The sequence below is a fragment of the Scomber japonicus genome, chromosome 16, assembly GCF_027409825.1.
Source record: "Scomber japonicus isolate fScoJap1 chromosome 16, fScoJap1.pri, whole genome shotgun sequence".
In the NCBI taxonomy this organism is placed as follows: Eukaryota; Metazoa; Chordata; class Actinopteri; order Scombriformes; family Scombridae; genus Scomber; species Scomber japonicus.
The window spans coordinates 24,989,126-25,010,000 of record NC_070593.1 but is presented as its reverse complement, the minus strand read 5'-3'; the positions used below and the strand labels follow the sequence as shown (position 1 = coordinate 25,010,000).

At 38.7% G+C, this 20,875-nt stretch overlaps 2 protein-coding genes across 2 annotated transcripts; one reads left to right on the top strand and one right to left on the bottom strand.

Moving 5' to 3' along the window:
* Positions 1 to 689: 689 nt before the first annotated feature.
* Positions 690 to 7,728, bottom strand: LOC128374976 (G-protein coupled receptor family C group 6 member A-like). The gene is made up of 9 exons (XM_053335194.1): positions 7,587 to 7,728; positions 5,620 to 5,717; positions 5,401 to 5,425; positions 4,760 to 4,874; positions 4,351 to 4,663; positions 3,337 to 4,128; positions 2,265 to 2,482; positions 2,078 to 2,190; positions 690 to 1,615 (listed from the first exon to the last, which is right to left on the bottom strand). The coding sequence occupies exons 1-9, from the start codon at positions 7,726 to 7,728 to the stop codon at positions 690 to 692; spliced, it is 2,742 nt and encodes a 913-aa protein (XP_053191169.1).
* On the top strand, positions 7,727 to 20,389 carry LOC128374975 (matrilin-3-like). Its single transcript, XM_053335193.1, has 7 exons — positions 7,727 to 8,057; positions 10,300 to 10,875; positions 13,097 to 13,216; positions 17,588 to 17,701; positions 18,313 to 18,441; positions 20,006 to 20,110; positions 20,337 to 20,389. The coding sequence occupies exons 1-7, from the start codon at positions 7,727 to 7,729 to the stop codon at positions 20,387 to 20,389; spliced, it is 1,428 nt and encodes a 475-aa protein (XP_053191168.1).
* The last annotated feature ends 486 nt before the right edge of the window (positions 20,390 to 20,875 follow it).

Genomic DNA, 20,875 nt, shown 5'->3' with positions numbered 1-20,875 from the left:
TTACAAGTTAATCAGAATGATCACATCACACATATATGATTGTTTGAGTATTCCTATCTGAAAGACAATATGATTGAAAATATTTTTTAAAAATACAGAAAAATGGACAATATACATATTTACAGGAGGATCATATGCCAAAGCTTAATGTCTTTACAAAACATCATGATTTAGTAATGGTGGTTGTAACCAGGGATGCAGTGATATGACACTTATACCTGAGCTTTGGGTATCGGCCAGTACTGAGTCCCGATCTGGTACCAGTGTTTAAAGAATAAACTGTATGCCTCGCTGTGCGGAAGAGACTGGGATCATTCTCTCATGTGCAAAGGCCTTAGAGCATTGCTCTCTTAATATTGTCAAACCAAACTGGAACAAATAATAACATAGATATAAATTTGCTGAATTGATACTTGTAATGGTATCATATCAGATCGGCCCATATCAAATATCAGTGTCGGGATCAGTGCAGCTCTAGTTTATTTGATGCAACCTTGGAAACGTCTTATCTGCATACAGAACAAAACCCACAGTAAATACTTCCATATGTCAGGATACATGTAGCACAAACCCATACTGTACATACTATGAGTGACAACACACTAACACGTGTCACAGTAGAGAAAGTCTTTCTGCTCAGATGATAATTACCCTGCTCCTGCAAAGGACTTATTGATGTGCGTATTGGATTAGGATTTCACCACAGGGATACCTTTCTGCTCATAATGCTTCCTAATATACTCAGTAATGGCGTTCTCATTATTAATCTCCTTTTTGAACACCATAATGTAACACTTGGGGGCCAAGTGACATATGAGGATACTGTAGGTAGAAATGAGAATGGCAGCGATTTCTATTGCTTGTTCATATTTCCCAATCGAACTGATATAAACAGGGGTGAAGACGATCCAAATGATTAGAAACAGAAGCATACTAATGGTGATTAAACTTGCATTTTTATATAAATCTGGCAGTTTCTTTCCTTTGAAAGCAAACATGAAACAGATGAAGGCCAAGAGAGCATTGTAACATAACATGGCTATAAAGAAAGCAATGGAGCCTTTATGACAGTGCAGCAGGATGGTCTTAATTGATCTTTCCTCTTTTGGAAATGGCGGGTTAAAGTACAGCCATGGCACACACAAGGCCATCTGGATCCCTGAGATAATGGCCACCACAGCTATCGGCTGATTGAGCCTCTTTAGCCAGGATCCTATCTCCAAGTCAAAGCTGAAGCCTACTAAGATTTGGAGCAGGTTGGCCAGAATGCAGGAGATACAGAGGGAAAAGGCTATGCCAAAGATAGGCAGGCCAAGCATGCAGGAAGCCTTAGTGGGTTTCCCTATGAAGCTGAATGTAAGGCAGAAGCAGGCCAGCAAGGAAAAAAGCTCCAAGAAACACAAGTAACCTCCAACCGCCTTTACAACAGGAGTGCTACGATAGATTGTAAACAAAACAGCAAACACAACAGTAATAATGATCCCTAAGACTTTAAATGAACTCAAAAATACAATGAAGGGATCTGTCCAAGCTAGAAATATAATAGTTTTATTCAAACACTTATTCCTTTCTTGAGATGAATACTGATCCTTGCTGCAGGGTTTACACTCCTCACCTATAGGAACACACAAAGAAATGCAGTTTCAACAGTGGAATAATTTAGCATGAATTGGAGGATAAAAAGGTTACGTGAGACTTCCTCAAATGTTGAATTCTATGGATTTTCATAAATGAGGAAGTATTAAACCACAGCATCTGATTAGCATCACATGTGATAGTGTGACAGTAGAGTATTGAATGTGGACCTGTCTTTGGATACAATGATAATTTAACCTGAACATACTTTTTGGTGTATTAGAGAGTTTCAAGTTTTCAAAGTGTTTAGTATGTACATTTTCTTTGAGGATCATATAGTAATGTAATAAATCTGATGTTTTTTAATTAAAAAAATTTAGATTTTTAGAGATGGGATGGGACTTTTGCTATTAGAGGTAGTGGATATTTTATACAGGAAGAAAACAGTTTAGTTATGTGCAGACATCGTTATGTTGTTTGAGATTATTAATACAATACTTACGGTCTCCCAAGGAAATGTCTCCTTCTAAACATAAAACACACTGATAGCAGCAACGGCCATCTTGCTTTTTCAGCTCGTGTCCTGGTTTACACTTCTTTGAGCAGTTGTAAGCACTTTCCTTAAAAGACAACACAGAGTCAGCACTCATACATTATTTGGGGGCATAAATATGTAATGAAATTTTGACCTCACCATTTCTGTGCGCATTTTTTTGACAAGATCATCTGGAACAAGAATTTTTCCATTTGGCCAGTACTCTCCAATGGTTTCTATGCGCGTGGGCTGTGTGGATGGAGTCATGTTCCAATATACAATGTCATATCCTAAACTGGGGTCTCCATTGCTGTCAAAGAATATATGCGTGGTGTCCACAGTGATGTTGACTTTCCTGATTTCCATGAGAAGCTGTGAAAAGAAACATAAACAAAACTACACTGATGTCTGGTAAAATTAAGACATATTAAATGACAGCTGTAATCCATAAAGGGAGAACTATATCATATTTTATAGAGAATACTTCCAAAATAGTTGGAAATTTTGTCAATAACAAAAAAAGACATTGTAATTTTTGTTCATTTAAAGAAATAGTTTGGGAAATACCTTAATACCACTATTCTCACAACTGTAATATAAAAGGTAAATCCAGCCAGAAGCCACTTAAAGCCCAGACTGCTTGTTGACATTACTATTATTGTTATTATTATTTACATACAACAACCAAAGAGTTACAAATAGTCTGTAACACAAAACAGAATAGTCCATAATAAATATACTTTTTTGCACAGATTAAACAAACAACATGTAAACAGCTGCTGGCTGTGTCTTTACATTTATCAGATACATAACAGTTCTAAACTTTTTCTTTCTATTTTAAAATCTCTTGCTTTAAAAACTAAATGTGTCTACAAGATAACTTTTCAAGGTTGTAAATTTCACAATCTGTAAGAAATAGACATAGCACATAACCCACTTTATATTTTTGAATAAAAAACTTGCTTGCGTGTATTTTATTTCGCTTCATTTCTTTGTTTGATTTTGTTCTTATTTCAGCATTTTAAATCTTCCATATAATGTTTCCCAATGTTTAGTCTTTAATCTTTACACTGAACTTAACTGGTAGCCATAACCTTATATTTACTGGAGTAGCATAAGAGTGTTTTGATTTTCTCTTCTACCTCTGCAAGACAGCACTTACCAAAAAAGCTTTAATAACATACTACACTAATGTAAAATGTGGCAGAAAGATAATTCTACTATACCTCGGAGGCTGTAAACTTGGCACTGCGTTGACACTGTTGGTTGTTGCATTTCAGCAAACGTCTGAGACCTTCAACGATGACTTTTACAGCTAAGTACAAACTGTATGATTCATCCTGGTCAATGTAACTGGCCAAGCAGCTTGGATCCAGACACTGCTTTGACCCCCATTGGCAGTCGTTGTCCTTAGACTGACCCGAACAGAATGGATATTTAGTCAGATAATGTTCAAGGATGGCATTGGTGGTTCCACTGAACATTGACATGACGTAGTCCTTAAAACCAGGCACCTCATTCTTCTTAAAGATGAATCCGAAAACCTGCCCGGCCCTCTCAATGTCTTGTATTGCTGAGATCTTTGACGAGGTGGACCACGTATCACTTGCAATCCAAGTTCTTTTGAGGTTGTATTGAATAGCTTTTTTTATAATGATTGCAACATTGGAGGCCTTGGTGAACACGACAATGCCTTCGGCAAAGGAATTTTGGATTTTGCTGACCAGTTTCTCCAGCTTCTTACTGGCTTGGGATGTGTTCTTGGAAAAGTAACCAGGCAGTATGTCAATGAATTCAATGCAGATGTCCTTCATTTCAATTAAGTTGTCCCTAAGCCGATCACTGCCATACTTCCCATACTCATCATCACTTCCTATAATGGCCACTGTTTTCCAGTTGAACTTCTTCACCAGCTGAGCAATGGCCTTTGTCTGATATTCATCACTTGATACTGTACGGAGAAAAGTGGGGAACTTCAACTTCTTGCTGAGAAGCTCACTCGTCGATGCATAACTAATCTGTGGAAAACAGGAGTATACCATGTAAAAATTGTTCTGCATGCAGTTCAGCAACAGAGATGCATTCAAAGTCAAAATAATTGCTATTATATTAGTAAAGTTACAAACTCGTAGATTTAGACAGGAATCCTGTCATTAGCTCATGTTAATCATTAGCCTAAAACAATACATTTTGCACTTCTTACTGTAATCTGACAGTATCAAGTACAAGTGCAGACAAACCTGGGCAAGTGATGACAGAGCAAGAACTCGTGCGACAGCTATGGACACTTCAGAAAACCTCTCACCAATCACCACCTTTGTTCTGGGTTCAGGTAAAGCAGATTGAACGTTTACAGGCATTAAACAGCTCTGAGGGTGTGACTGGTTCTCCAGCAGCTTCAGTGTGGCTCTGATGGCCAAGGTGACATCTCCACAAGTGTCATAGATGTCATATCCAATGGTGATGTTGGGTAGAGCCCTTGGTCTGCGTTGATTTATTTCTCTGATCGCGTATATCATCACTTGAGTGTGTAGGAATATTTTGATATCATAGCTGTGAAAATTGGTATAAGTAATGAAATGAATACAAGTTCATAAAGTGAAGTTATACGTCATTTAAATGGATTCATTTCAGTGAGGTCATACTTACGCAGTACAGGAGACTGGTCCTGGCATTGTTGTTCTATTGGTGTTTAAGTGAATAGGGAAAAGTCCTCCAATGATGATATCCCCGGGAGAATATGCATGCAGAGAGACATTCTCTCCTGAACACAGGCAAAATATGCTCATTGTGAAAAATAACTTGAACCAGAACATTGTGGATACACAGGCGCAAAAACACATGTGTGCATTGGTTCCTCTCTCAACCGTATGAACCGATTCTTGAACAACACCTCAATAACTTCCTCTTAGGGGGAAGTCAGACAGGATCATTTGCATTGTCAGACACATTCAATAATGTGATGCAAAGCACACACACATCGCACATATCAAATGAACTCGACTGGCACGAGAACAACATGGTGATTTGAACTGTTCACAGAGGATGATTCATTCCTCATGTGTCTGTATGAACCTAGTGTTGAGTGGATAAACTGGTCCAGAATTGGGCAGGTCTCTGAATTTGACTTCATTTTGAATGTTGGAGTGCCACTTTTTGTTTTAGTGAAAAAAAGCCTGCATTATAATCCAATACCATCATAATTAAGTATGTGGATGATACCACCATCCTGGGCCTCATCGGTGGGGGGGCGGGTCGGGCTACAAGAGTCTGGTGAACGACATTCTTGCCTATGGTGAGGTGAACAATCTGAGCCTCAACACAGACAAGACAAGAGAAATGTTAATGGACTTCAGAAAAAAACACCCCCCCTGCAGCCCCTCATCATCAAGGGGACTGAGGTGGAGAGGGCTGACAGTTACAGATTCCTGGGGCTACAAGTTATATCTGATCTGAACTGGACTTTGAACACTGCTGCCACAGTGAAAAAAGCCCAGCGGAGACTGTACTTCATCAGGCTGCTCAGAAAAGCTGGTCTGCACTGTTGCCCTTTCACCCAGGTCTACAAAGGACTGATAGAGAGCATCCTCACCACAGGCATCACTGTCTGGTATGGAAACACCACACAGACAGAGAGGAAGGCTCTGCAAAGAGTCATAAAGACTGCAGAGAGGATTATCAGAACGGAACTCCCCTCCATGGACACAATTTACACACAGCGCTGTCAAAAAAGAGCAGAGAGAATAATCAGAGACACATTACATCCAGCTCACTTCCTGCTCAAACACAAAAACTGCACATACAACCTTAGACACAGACGAGCGGACAGCATCACCACACACAGAACACGCTTTTTTAAGAGCTTCTTCCCTGCTACAGAGAGACTCTTGGCCAAAACAAAATGAACTGATGTCCTGACCTACCTCATATTATATTATATGATATTATATGATATTATATTATATTATATTGTCTCCTGGGCCTGTGCAATTTAAAATGCAATCTACACTTCTATATAGCGTTTTGTGCAATTTACAATGCACTCACTTTCCTATTATAAAGAGTTTTATGCACTTTCTTTTTATTTCTAGAGAACTATATGTTTTATAGATTTATGTCTTTCTTGTGTGTTTTTTTAACTTGACTTGACTCTCTGAACAAACAACCGCACAAGAGATCCTATGTATGCAAGCACAAAAGGCAAATAAAGTTCTTGATCTTGATATTGAAAACTGTACTCACTGAGTATTCAAATATTCTATCAAAATAGGGATTTTGTTTTTGTTATTGTTTTTTGCTCAAACAATCCTAGAAATAGATACTGTGTCTGGCCTCTGAGGTCATTTATAGTAAGTTATTACTTATACCTACCAGTTGAGGTCAGGATTGTGAAAGTTATTAATTTAACCAGGAAAAATATGGTATATGTGGATATGACAAAATGGATATTTTTACTTCTTACTTGTTCCAGTCAACTACAACATATTCTGACTAGACTGTTCATCATTCATGACTATTACAAATGAATTGAAGACACTGAATGTAACACTTTCATGATTATTGCTCTCTCATGTTTCTATAGCAGTAGTCTATTGTAAGTATGAAAATGTGCACTAGTGCAGGCTATGTAAGAATGAATTTATGTTTATTTATTTGTAGATGGAAAATGTGTTCTTTGTGCATGCTTGTAGACATGTTCAGCTGACTCTTGTGGTAAAAGGACTCTTCTATTAATGCTGGCAATTAAAGTACAAGTTCACAATTTTTAAAGCCTGTCTAAAAATGAACACTGTAATCATTCCTCCTGTTCTTAGTGGCTATTGAATGATCTCCTTCAAATATGTTTTCAATGTAAGTGATGGGAGACGAAATCTATAATGGTCTAGTCCTATCAAGTGATATCTTACACATTCACAGTCTTTTTAGCATTGAATTCCCTCTTAATGGGAAGTATAGTAACAAAAAGAGGGACTTTGCCACTAAAAACACTGTGACATTAAAACATAAAAGACTTGATTTGACTCATTTGGACGACTGAAGCTTCATATTAGCTTCAGATCAACTTTGAAATACATTTTTGCAGGAGGACTGTGGATTTTGTCCCCCACATTAGGGGTCTTCTAATGGTCAGTATGAACAGGAAGAATGGTTATTAATTGTATTTATTCAATTGAAGGTGTGGCGTACTGGACACTGGACACTTTCATGAGACTTTCCAGGAAAATGTAAATGATAATTTTACAATTACATAGGATATAGTAATAATGTAATTGACTATTTTTTATCACGGACCTATAACAAAAAGAGAATTGTACATTAACAAATAATCAATCTTCATGCGCGTGGTTGTAATATCAGAATTTCATCAAATCCTGAAATCTGGGAGAAATAAAATGATTTCTGTTTTTCCAGCACAGATTGATGTGAAACAAACACAGCCACACTCAAACCATACACCCTTATGCACTTCCCTCACATGTCAGTGGATTGGGCCTCTTGTTCCCCACGCCCTGTGCGCAGTGGTGGAGCAGATCATATAAATAGGCTACAGTCCGCTGAGGCAGTGGACCGAAGGACACCCAGAGCCAGAAGCAAACCCCATCCTGTGCAGGCGACATGATTTCATTAACGTGGGGACTGATGTGTTTCATTGGCATCCAGGTATCGGGATCCCTGGCAATTGCCCCCCAGTTTGGGTCACGCCACCGGCAGATCCACTCAATTAGTCCCTCAGTCTCCCGAGTGTCCCCGCGTGTCTCTACAAGGGGCCACCAGCGCCTTGGAAATGTCAAATCCATCGAATTAACCTCTGATGAAATGCCAAGTGTTGAACGTTTTCAAGACGTCCAGCTGATTGAATACAACGGCCGAGGCTTCCAGCAGAAGGGTGGCCGGACAGGTACCAACAACTACCTAACGCAAGACAGAGGGACAGCTGTCAATGGAGGTTAGTTGGTAGATATCATGTGTCATGTGTATGTTTGTTGTCAGTATCCATCCTCCTGTGAGTGCTGTTCTGTGCTGTAATAACCTTTTAATGTATATTTCCCATGCATGCATGGTTTGTACAGATTTGTGAAGTTGTGAACAGTGGTGGAAAAAGTATTCAGATCCTGTACTTCAGTTGAAGTGCCAATACAGCAATGAAAAAAAAAATACTCCATTACAAGTAAAAGTCTTGCATGACAATTCCTACTTCAATAAAAGTACAAGTATTATGAGTGATGTAGTATGCAGTATTACAGTAAAAGTAGTGGTTTGGTCCCTCTGACTGATATATTATTATATATTATATCATTAGATTATTAATAGTGAAACATCAGTGTGTAAAGAGCATGTTACTGTTGGAGCTAGTTTCAACTACTTTATATACAGTTAGCTAGATTAGTCCAGTGGTTCGGGTGGGGCCCCTCCAAAGGGTCACCAGACAAATGACTAGACTGTTCATGATTAATGGGAGAGGAAAGAAGAAAAGTTCTGATACACAAATATGTTTTCAGTAAATGTACTAATTACTTTGCACCAGTGGTTGTGAAATGGCCCAAAATGTTTTCTGGACTGGCTATAACAATTTTTCCTTTTTTTGCATACTGTTATTATTATAACTTATCATATCAGGGACCTGGGTAATTATATCGTGCATGCACTGTAGTCTGTGTGTGGTCAGCATCGCCCAGTTTGTGCTTTTTAATATATCCGCAATGACATTCATACTGTTCAGATTTTTTGAAAAATACATGCGATCTTCAGTTCAGATGATATTTCTGAATCAACAAATGTTTTATAATCCAGACAGCTTGGATAAAAAAAATCTGTCCACTGCAAAATAAAAAAAAGGCTTAATGTTGTTCTCATGTTGCACCTATAGCCAGGAATATGTGTTTTGTAGTCTTTTGAAGTCTGTAAGTCAAATGTATGGGTTATAGATGTGTTATTCATAATTTAACAGGTAGGCCTATAAGATCAGCAACAGAGCACAACCTAAAACTTTCAACAGTCATAATGAAAATATCAATACCAACTGTACATCGTAGATTTTAGTTATAAGTTATTAGCTTTTACAAGGCTGTACAACATTCAAAATTAGACAATATGATTGCATCACTGAACAGTAAAATATACTGTACACATTTGTCCTCTGCCCAAAAAGCTCAATTTCCTTCTGTGACACATATGGAAAGTGTTATTAAGCTAATAATCATTTATGTCCTTGCCCATGTCAGTTTGCTTGAGTTAAATCAAAGCATGCTCCAACACGTCCCCCTGTGCCTTTTTCCCTCTCTCTTGGCAAAGCTGGTGGCAGTAATTCTGGGTTTTATTGCTATTAGCCCTCCCATCACCAGCCGCTCTCACAGCTGCAACACAAAGCAGCACCATCTGCATCTTGGCAGCCTGCTCGAGACTGGAGCAGCTCTCCTGCATCCACCAGAGACTGATCATTAAAGTAACATCTAATCATTCAACCCTCAAAAGGCATAGTTGGAGTTGTGGACCGCCTTTACTGGCCCATTTTAAAGACCTTGCCCGGATATGTTTTAAGACATCATCTGCTTTCGGTAATAATTTGTGTCTGATGTGGACATTTTCCACAAACAAAACACATATTTGAGGGTAGGGGGACTTTAAAGTCTCACAATTAATTGGCATTAAAAGCCACTGCAGCCCTCTTAACATATTCATCTCATAAAGTTTGTTTCTCATTTATTAGGTTGAAAAGTTTAACATTTCTCTGATGAAGTTCTTGGAAAGGACTTCATGGAAAAGTCCACCGATACTGAAGTTAGGAATTCGTTGAAAATGAGTCATGCTCTTCAGAATATTAATTTACGCATAGGTTAATGGTATTGATTGACTTTAAGGTACTCTCCCCAGGTACTAGGTGTAGGGGTTTTGTTACTAGTATTTCCATCATGAAGCGATGACTTAAAGTAATCAACACTGAGATGAGTGAAAATTTGGGGATTTAATAATGGTGTATTGAGATACTGTATAAAAATTTCAAGTAAAATGTTTAGCCCCAGCAGAACACCAGCTGTCAGATCACTGTTTCTTTGAGCCTTGCACATGAACCGATTGATCTATCTCAACATCAGTTAACACCAGTAGCTCTGGTTATCTTTTAGTATCTTTGGTGGTTGTAGTATTGTAATGTTAATCCAAAAACACTTCATCACATCCATTTTTTACAGCAACAAGATCAAACTGCAGAAATCGGCCTATAGACCTGGTGTTCATCATTGACAGTTCCCGCAGTGTACGTCCTGCTGAGTTTGAAAAGGCCAAGGAGTTCCTGCAAGACATGGTGGACAGCTTGGAGGTTGGCTCAGATGCCACACGAGTAGGCCTCGTCAATTATGCCAGCACAGTGCAGATCGAGTTCCTACTCAAGACCTATTTTGACAAGTCTGCCATGAAACAGGCCCTGGCCCGAATTGAGCCCTTGTCTTCAGGTACCATGACAGGCATGGCCATCCAGACTGCCATGGAGAAAGCTTTCACAGCGGAGGCAGGGGCCAGAACTACCTCCACGAGCATCACCAAAGTAGCCATCATAGTGACGGACGGGAGACCCCAGGACAAGGTGGAAGAGGTATCAGCCGCTGCTCGAGCATCTGGGATTGAGATCTACGCAGTGGGAGTAGACAGAGCTGATATGATGTCCCTCCGCCTCATGGCCAGCCAACCTCTGGATGACCATGTCTTCTATGTGGAGACCTATGGTGTCATAGAGAAGCTCACTTCCAAATTTAGGGAAACCTTGTGTGGTAAGGATGATGAGGGAAGTGGAAATGATGATTACGGACTAGGCCTAGGTGACAGAAAAGACGGTAATGGGATAAATAATGAAAACGGCGATAAAGGAAACGATGGTATGTCAAATTCATCCTTTTAAATACACTTGTGATCATATGGGCAGCACCATAGGGGGAATCTCCATTCTAAAGTCAGTGGTCTTCTTCTTTGGTCTTAAGAACAAGGGCAGGGTACTAGTAGGGTACTAGTAATCAACCGCCACTTGTTGTGTTTAGATTTCCCTCAAAAAGGTGTTCACTACATTACTGTTGCCATGCAGATGGTGATACAGTAGTGTTGTGTATTTAATGCAGTCAGCATTAAACATGTACAATATTCCATGTGCTAACCAATGTAAAGAAGAAGAAAAACCACTGATTACAGGTCGATCTGCCAATTCAGAGCAAATCCTACAACCTTGAGTACTTTAAAATGGTTTAAACCTAATATGATGCTGCCTATACGTTTCACAGGGTTAGCACTTTGCGCTGCTTCTTTTGCCTTATGCCGTGCACCCTGCTCAGTTACTTGACAATCTGCCAGGCTGTCGAGGTCCACAGTTTGGACTGTTCTTACTGAACATTAATGGCCTTTTATAGCTGAAATATGCCAGGAACGGACGGGGCATGTCACATAGGCAGGCCTGAGCTGGGTTTTCTACCAGCTAAACCAACTACATCTCCATCACTGCATATATGAGTTGGTTATGCAGGGTTTGGAAATGTGGGCCTTATTAACTAATATTGAATGAATTAACTACATTGTTTTGACTAAGAGAACATGTATACACATTTGATTGATTTTATTTAAATGTGCAATGAAGAAAACTCCACAAGGTTTCTATGCTGTGTCGATTGCTTCTAGTACAAAACAGATTCATTATTATACACATTTTTCTATACAGTTGTATGTAGTTTCATCTTTTAGACGGCCATGTAGTCACATGTAGAGGAAAAAATAGACAAGCCACACAAAAACAGATGTGTCAGTGTAGCAGCTTCAGTTCATTATAATGGACACATTCTGTTATGGCCATGCTGCAACAGACACGCCATGCCATGTCTGTGCCTGGTGTATTTTGGCCAATATCCTGCGGGGGAAAACTACACTAGCTTGTGAATTAGCTTGCGCTAAATTCGACTAAAACTTACTTGAGCTGAAATTTTTAGAATTACAGATATTTTTAAGAAAACATATGACATAAACAAAATATGCCCTGTTTAAAAGAATACCGTGACATTTTGGGAAATATGGTTTATTTGCTTTTTGCAGAACATTAGATGAGAATATTGATTAAAAATGATAAAAATGACCTGTGATGTGAGACATTTACATATATTCTACATATACTTTTTATACATATACATATATTTATATTTATTTTAATACTTAATACATATTGGCTACAGGAATGCCTGATCCAGCCCAGCTGCTTGTTGCAATTATAAGTTTGGTTCTATTAGAAATTGGAAAATAAGAACAGACTTTGTAGTGTCGGAGTTGAGACTTTCTCGGTGGGAGAAAGGATAATACGATATTAAGAGGTACAGTAATGCAAAAGTATCCAGAGCTCTATACTTTTGGGTAATTTTCCTTAGGAAATTAAAAAAAAAAATTACATTTCTCTTTCCAACTTTTGGTAGCACCCAAACTAGCATGATAACTGCTAAAGTTAGCTAAACTTCACACAACATCCTCTGTTGTGTCAAACTCATTGCGCACAAATCATGGCTTACTTCCAGCCATGTATATGACAGCTTGAATCTGAGGAGTGTGTTCAACCAATTCTTCTGTGTTTCGCTGAGGCCAACGATCTACAACAGTGTCGTCACTACTGAAGACGTGGCATTAGACTGTTGCTTTCAGTAGAGTTTGTGTTTGCATGGTCTGCACTGCATGGAATTTCTGTCCGAAAATGAAGATTCAAAAAACAGTGCACCATTTGAAAGTGACAAATGACTGCGTCTCCTCCTTTTACAAATAACACAGGATTTAAAACAAAAGCAAAACAAAAATCACTATAACATCCCTAGAGTTCAGAGATCAAGCAAACTAATCTGCATGCAGCTACGTAGAATTAAAATTTGCACAATGGCAAATTTGCATACTTACAACTTACTAATATTCCTGTAACACAAAATTATTGATTTCATTAGACTTGAGCCAATCAGACATTGGAGTATTTCTTTTCAGGTCTGGATGCATGTGCCCGAGGACACAATTGCCAACACATTTGTGTCAACAGTGGAGACTCATACAACTGCCAGTGTCGTGCAGGCTACGTCTTGAACCCGGACCAGAAAACATGCTCACGTAAGAATCTTTGTCTATGACTTGATGTTTTTGTCCAGTGTCTCAGGGTCACAACCCCCACTATTTTTGCTTTTGCATGACCATGCAAAAGCTTCATTCAAGGTAAAAATGCCAACCTTTTAGAATAATTTGAGTAAAAATCTGGATATGGAATAATACATGGATTTCCAAGTTTATACACCAGTAAGTTGGACACTTTGTTTTGCAGACACACTGCATACCATCCCTTGTTACTAATGTTTTGGGTTGCCCTAAATAGATTGGCAGATTCTATTCAGCATCGCAAATGAGCGGGAAATAATAAAGGCCTGGTGTGATGAGAAGCACAAATGCTAACTGTTATCTCTAGACTGAACTATTTTAGTCAGACATGAGAGTGTTTCTTTCCAGTTTCAGATGCATGTGCCCAGGGACATGACTGCCAGCATATTTGTACCAACAATGATGACTCTTACATCTGCTCATGTCAAGTGGGATATGTGTTGAATGCAGACCAGAAAACATGCTCAAGTAAGAACATGGATTTTCTCAATAGTTTTGATATGTATGTGTCAGTAAAGTGCTTTTCACCATAGTTCAGATGCTTGGAAAGCATTACCACACATATTAAGGCTGGTACTGTCTTCTGAGACAAATATAGTTCTCAGCTTGAATGGGAAAGATACTTGAAGACTAAATGCAACACTCTGTTGCTCATCTGCTAACATCTTCATTGACTCGTGGGTTAGCAGAAAGTTTCTGTCAGTGTTTACAATTACAATTCATGATCATGCTTCTGTTTTAGATAAGCTTGGCCCTCTGAATGGGCTTTGTAGGTCCAGTGGGGTAGAAGCACCAAACTGTGCCACCAGTCTAGGCTGCTAGTCTGTACATGGGCAAAGAGCTTAATCCTGCATTATTTTCATTTTCTGGCCACTTGGACACAGTGGAACTCATGCTCCTCACTTAGGTAAATATAGGTCCAATATTTACTCTAATTTCAACTCTGCTTTGGTCTCCACCAACCTCTGATAAAAACATCTTCACCTGTTCAATGCTTCACTTAGTTTACCAGCCAGCTGCTTACTTTGTCTGTTTGCGGTCTAGCATACAGTTTTCACTGTTCACAAGTTTAACATGAGAGCGCTGAGACTGAATTAGCCGAAAAAAATCTACAGCCTCTAAAAACCAAAACAAAGAGCTAAACGAAGCTAAAGAGTTGATGGAGCTGAGAGTAACAGAGAGGAGTGATAATCCTTTGTTGATTTGTCTCTTTGAGAGTAAACAAGATTACACAGTAATTTGATTCATTGCTAGCATGGAAATATTGATAGAGGCAACTTCAAGCTTTGGTTATGTACTGTGGAGCCAGAAAATACGAATTTGGACTGAATGCTGTTGTGTAGAGCTCATCACTGGAAAGTTAACTAAACCTCTATTCCCTATACATGAAGAGTGGGCAGTAAAAACTTAATGGGTCTCAAGGAGATCATTAGAATTACAGGGACAACCCCCTGTGCCCATGGACATGATTGTCAGCACATTTGTGAAAACAGTGATGACTCATACATCTGTATATGTCATGAGGGATATGTGTTGAATACAGACCAGAAAACATGCTCACGTAAGACCCCTGGCTGTACCTGTAATTTACTAAGACTAAGTGTTGTGACTCTGGTTTAATATTAATAGTTCCTTGGTTCAATGCAGAAAAGGGTAGAGGACATTTGACTCTGAGCATCATCTTTCTTTTCAGTTAGTGGGTTGGATGCATGTCCCCAAGGACATGACTGCCAACAGATTTGTATAAACATTGATGGCTCGTATGTCTGCAAGTGTGAGATGGGATATATTTTGAATGCAGACCAGAAAACATGCTCACGTAAGAACCTTTGCCTTACGTTTTGTGCTTATGTTTTATTGGACTGTCTATGTTTTAATACAACAATCATATATTAAGTGTAAAAAGAAGGCATAGTAATGACTAAGATGACTTTTCAGGTGTGGATACATGTGCCCAAGGACATGACTGCCAGCATGTTTGTGTCAGAAGTGGCGACTCTGAGATCTGCATGTGTCATGAGGGATATGTGTTGAATGCAGACCAGAAAACATGCTCACGTAAGACCCCTGGCTGTACATGTAATGTACATGTCTAAGTGTTGTGACTCGAGTTTAATATTAATAGTTTGTGGGTTAAATGCAGAAAAAGGTAGAGAGCATTTGACTGTGAGCATCATCTTTCTTTTCAGTTAGTGGGTCGGATGCATGTCCCCAGGGACATGACTGCCAACAGATTTGTATAAACATTGATGGCTCGTATGTTTGCAAGTGTGAGATGGGATATATTTTGAATGCAGACCAGAAAACATGCTCACGTAAGAACCTGTGCCTTATGTTTTGTGCATATATTTTATTGGACTGTCTATGGTTTAATACAACAATTATATTGTTAAATGTAAAGGCATAGAATTCATGACAATGGCATAATTTTTTAAAATGTGTATTTGCTCATCATGAGCTCCACATTGGGGCTTTTCCTCTGTGATGGTAGTATTTTTTTTAGGTTTATCTACATCTTGACACTTGTTGTCATAGTTTTGGTAATGATTTTCTGTTGCTTTTAACATTGTACTCACCCAAGTCATGACTAAGATGACTTTTCAGGTGTGGATACATGTCCCCAGGGACATGACTGCCAACAGATATGTATAAACATTGATGACTCGTATGTTTGCAAGTGTGAGATGGGATATATTTTGAATGCAGACCAGAAAACATGCTCACGTAAGAACCTGTGCCTTACGTTTTGTGCATATGTTTTATTGGACTGTTTATGGTTTACTACAATCATATTTTTTAATGTAAAAAAGGCATAGAACACATGACAATGGCCTTTAAGTTCCACTTTTTCTTTCTCTGATGGTGTTAGACCATGTGAGATGTGAAAGTGTCTTATTTTTTAGTTTTATCTACATCTTGAGACTAATTTTTCACAGTTTTGGCAATGATTTCTCTTGGTTATGACAACATTGTACTCACCAAAGTAATGACCAAAGTGGTGTTAGACAATGTTAGATGTGAAAGTGTCTCGTTTTTAGGTTTATCTACATCTTGAGACCAATTTTGTAGTTTTGGCAATTATTTTTCTTGGTTATCACAACATTGAAATCACCAAAGTAATGACTAAGATGACTTTTCAGGTGTGGATACATGTGCCCAGGGACATGACTGCCAGCATGTTTGTGTCCAAAGTGGCGACTCTGAGATCTGCATGTGTCATGAGGGATATGAGTTGAATGCAGACCAGAAAACATGCTCACGTAAGACCCCTGGCTGTAATTTACTAAGTCTAAGTATTGTGACTCCGGTTTAATATTAATAGTTTGTTGGTTAAATGCAGAAAAAGGTAGAGAGCATTTGACTCTGAGCGTCATCTTTCTTTTCAGTTAGTGGGTCGGATGCATGTCCCCAGGGACATGACTGCCAACAGATTTGTATAAAAATTGATGGCTCATTCATCTGCAAGTGTGAGATGGGATATATTTTGAATGCAGACCAGAAAACATGCTCACGTAAGAACCTGTGCCTTACATTTTTTTGTTGTTTTTGTAGGTTTATCCTTTAAGACTTATTCTCATAGTTTTGGCAATGATTTCTCTTGGTTAAGATAACATTTTACTCACCAAAGTAATGACTAAGATGACTTTTCAGGTGTGGATACATGTGCCCAGAGACATGACTGCCAGCATGTTTGCATCACAAGTGGCGACTCTGAGATCTGCATGTGTCATGAGGGATATGTGTTGAATACAGACCAGAAAACATGCTCACGTAAGACAACTAAACTGTAAAAATGGTCTTCTAGGTGCTTGACTAAATTTTACAGAAGCAGTCTTCTAGGGGAATGAAAATATATGATAGCACTGGTGTTAAAAAGGACTCCAAAATGTAATTTGGACAGCAAGAGCTGACTAAGCACATATCAGTCACATATAGTGTCTTTTTTGCCTTAATTCTTGACACTAATAGTGGAGATATGGACAGGAAATATAGGGTGAGAAGGGGGATGATATGTATCAAAGGTCCATTGACGAAATTGATGTTCAAGATGTTGTGGTTATTTGGTGTACGACTTAACCACCAGACTACAAGAGCATCCCAATAGTGACCTTATTTTTAACAGGTAGGAAGGGGGGCTGAAACACCTAGAAGTATGATGTACATAGCCATTGTTGACTGGTGGCCCACTAAAAGCTCAAGTGCTCCTTGACAGCTATCATCAATTGTAAAAGGAACAGTTGCAGTTGCCAGACAGAGGCTTCAGTAGGCCAAGCTCCTCTAGACTGATGCCATGAGATGTCAGTCACATATGAACATGTCTCTTTTCAGGTTCTGATCCATGTGCCAATGGACATGATTGCCAGCACATTTGTATAAACAATGATGATTCATACATCTGCGATTGTCATGAGGGATATGTGTTGAATCCAGATATGAAAACATGTTCACGTAAGAACTCTCTTTCTTCTAGATGTGATGAAGTGCCTCAGGTTTGCTTCAAAATCTATTATTTGTGTACGAACATAATGACCCACCATTGACTCTATTGCTCACTAAGGGCTTACTGATTGATGCAAATCGAGTCAGTCAGATGTGGAAGTGTTTCTTTTCAGGTTCAGATACATGTGACCATGGACATGACTGCCAGAATATTTGTGTCAGAAGTGATGACTCATATATCTGCAAGTGTGAAGCAGGATATGTATTGAATGCAGATGGGAAAACATGCTCACGTAAGCACCTGGACTTTTTCTATACCTAACAGTATTTGGTGACTATGAGTTGATCCAGCATGTCAGATTATCAAAGCACCACTTTTCAAGCTACAAAGCATCCCTACAGGATCTGGACAGTTGGAGCTGGTGAGACAGGTAGTCTTTAAGACACCCCATATATCTCCTGCTCTTCCATTGTTCTAGGCCTGTGCAAATATGCAGAATGTGGGAGAATATGGCATGTGACTTCCCTCTCTTGTAAATGTGGCTCTACAAAAAACTAAGTGATTGTTTTCCTGTTCATAAAACTGTTACTGAGGTGCCACTTTCTCTTTGCAGGTTCTCAAACTGATGCATGTGCCATGGGACACAGCTGCCAACACATCTGTGTCAACAATGGGAACTCGTACATCTGCAAGTGTCAAGTGGGATACGTATTGAACATGGATCAGAAAACATGCTCACGTAAGAAACCTTTCAAGTGAAAATTGGTGCAATATCAAGATATTTTGTCTTATTCCATAGCAGCTCCAAAGACTTCTGCAACAAAACCTTCTGAGGCACTAGCTATCGAGCTAGACACATATACCTGTTGTTACGGTTTGACAAGTGATTACATGAATATTATGGGAACAGTAGCCAAGTTCCTTGGCTGAGTTATCAAGCCAGTTAGATGTGGGAGTGTCTCTTTCCAGGCTCGGATGCATGTGCTCAGGGACATGACTGCCAGCATATTTGTATCAGCAGTGATGATTCATACAGCTGCAAGTGTCGAGTGGGATATGTTTTGAATGCAGACCAGAAAACATGTTCACGTAAGAATCTGCTCTTTTTTCCTCAACATACATAATCATGACTATGGATTGAATGTTACGTTGTATATACTGTACAAGTTCTTCTAGCCCAGCATTTCTCCCCAAACCCTGAGCTCCAGAGCATTACGGTCTACCGAAACTAGTATTGAGCTCAACTGGAGCTGAGGAGATGTGTCTGACTGGTGCTAACTTACCAAGTAGTGTGGCATACATGGACATGGTTTCAATGGACCCTCAAAGGAAATATGATCAACCAAAGTTATAACAACTGACCAGAAGTGCTCTTTATCAATGATATTTGAAGAGGCTTTATGAAAGAAGAGTTGAACTGTGTGCTGGACTAAATCTTCCTACTATGCAAAGGGATTTTAGGTGAGATTCCAGTTTTCCAAATGCTATCATATCACTTCATATTTTACGCAAGCTTACATAATCTAGAAGGGTCTATAGGTTTGACCATTTTCTAAGCAGATTTGTCTAAATGTCTTTCTTTTTTTTCAATCTTCAGTTGTGGAGAAGTCTGCAGTTGACTGCAACCAAGACTACTGAGCCCAACATCATTTATAGCACAGAATATAACTACATAAAAGTGTGCTGTGCTTGGAGTGTGAGGAATGAGAGACTGCTAAGGCATTTGAGGTTGTGGTGTGAGGTCACAGGGAACTTTGGTCCAACAAAGGACCAAAGAATTGGTTGAAATTGGTTTGCCTCTTCTTTATGTTATTTGCTGTGATTGTATATTTGTCAGTGATTTGGTGTATCTGTGTATGTAGGTATATTGCTCAAATGATTGTTAACATGGATCTTAAAATCCCAGTTTAAGCTAATCACACCTGATGTCAGTAACTCCTTGTTTTAATTTAACAAAGTGATTTTAAACATATTTCCTGATCTCACTCATATAAGCGGAATCATGCTTATGCCTGATCTTAGCTATATTGTTCAGTCATATCCATTGTGCTTATGTTATTTTTCAAAAACAACACACAACTTTTCAGAGTTTGTCATCACGTTTTCATCGATTTTGTCACAAAGACTCATATTGAATATGGAGCCTACACAGGTGTCTAGACTCGATCCACAAAGAGAAACATCAAACGGCCTCTGTCGCTTTTTCTTCTTGGCAGCCGAATTAAGTATTACAAACAGGCCATGCAACAAATCGTAAATTGACACTGACATGTTTTGACTGTCTCTTTATTTTTTGTTCATTCTTTCAGAGGAAATGAGAAGTGAAATAACCCAAGATGCCTGCAAGTGTGAAGCTCAGATTTTGTTCCAGACGAAACTGCAGTCGACTATTCAGGAGTTGAGCAGAAAACATATCCTTTTGCTTCTCATAGTGATCCCAAGATGACGCAGATTGAATTTATTATTAAGATTAGAATCTGGTTAACATTTTATATCTCTAAATGTGCCATTTGGACAGATATCGTTTTGTTCTATTAGTACATTGGTGCCAATCTCAGTGTTAATTTTGAGTCTGCTGATTTATAGTATTCTTTAATGAATGTCAAGTATTGTGATGTTCCTTAACTTTCTGTCCACTTGATGAACTTTCAGAGAAAGTGAACCTGCTTGACAGCCGGCAGCAGTATTAAAAACAGCGAAGACATCAGAGGACATGTTGAGGGCTAGCAATGTATTAATTTTTTTGACCAGCAGAAATCATTTGAACCCTCAAAATCTGTTAACTTTTAGTAACATGTCTAAAAACTGGTTGATTCATCATTCAGTATACTGTTAGTACCTTTGTTTTATATCATAAAATCATATGTTTGAAGTCACAACACTGTTTTGCAAAGAGGTTGGCTATAACTGGTTTAAATGTTTACATGTACCTGTCTGATTGTATGAAAAGCAACATTTCCCCCTAACGGTTGTGTAAAATTTAGACTTTGTAAGATAATTAGTGAATTTATCTAATAGATAGAAGTGTATTTTTTATTAAAATGTGACATGTTTAAAGTTTAAACTATACTTTTACAATGAATGACTTAATTATTTTTGGTGGAAAACGTGTGGTACCACATCCATGTGTATTAACTGCTCTGAGAGCAGTTCATTAGTTTTCTAGTTACGATGCA

Coding starts and splice junctions, on each gene's coding strand:
- LOC128374975 (XM_053335193.1), top strand. CDS start 7,727: ATGATTTCATTAACGTGGGGACTGATGTGTTTCATTGGCATCCAGGTA. Junction 8,058..10,299: donor AGGGACAGCTGTCAATGGAG/GTTAGTTGGTAG, acceptor CATTTTTTACAG/CAACAAGATCAAACTGCAGA. Junction 20,111..20,336: donor TCAGGAGTTGAGCAGAAAAC/ATATCCTTTTGC, acceptor CTTTCTGTCCAC/TTGATGAACTTTCAGAGAAA.
- LOC128374976 (XM_053335194.1), bottom strand. CDS start 7,728: ATGTCGCCTGCACAGGATGGGGTTTGCTTCTGGCTCTGGGTGTCCTTC. Junction 2,191..2,264: donor ATGCGCACAGAAATGGTGAG/GTCAAAATTTCA, acceptor TTTTAAGGAAAG/TGCTTACAACTGCTCAAAGA. Junction 1,616..2,077: donor AGACATTTCCTTGGGAGACC/GTAAGTATTGTA, acceptor GTGTTCCTATAG/GTGAGGAGTGTAAACCCTGC.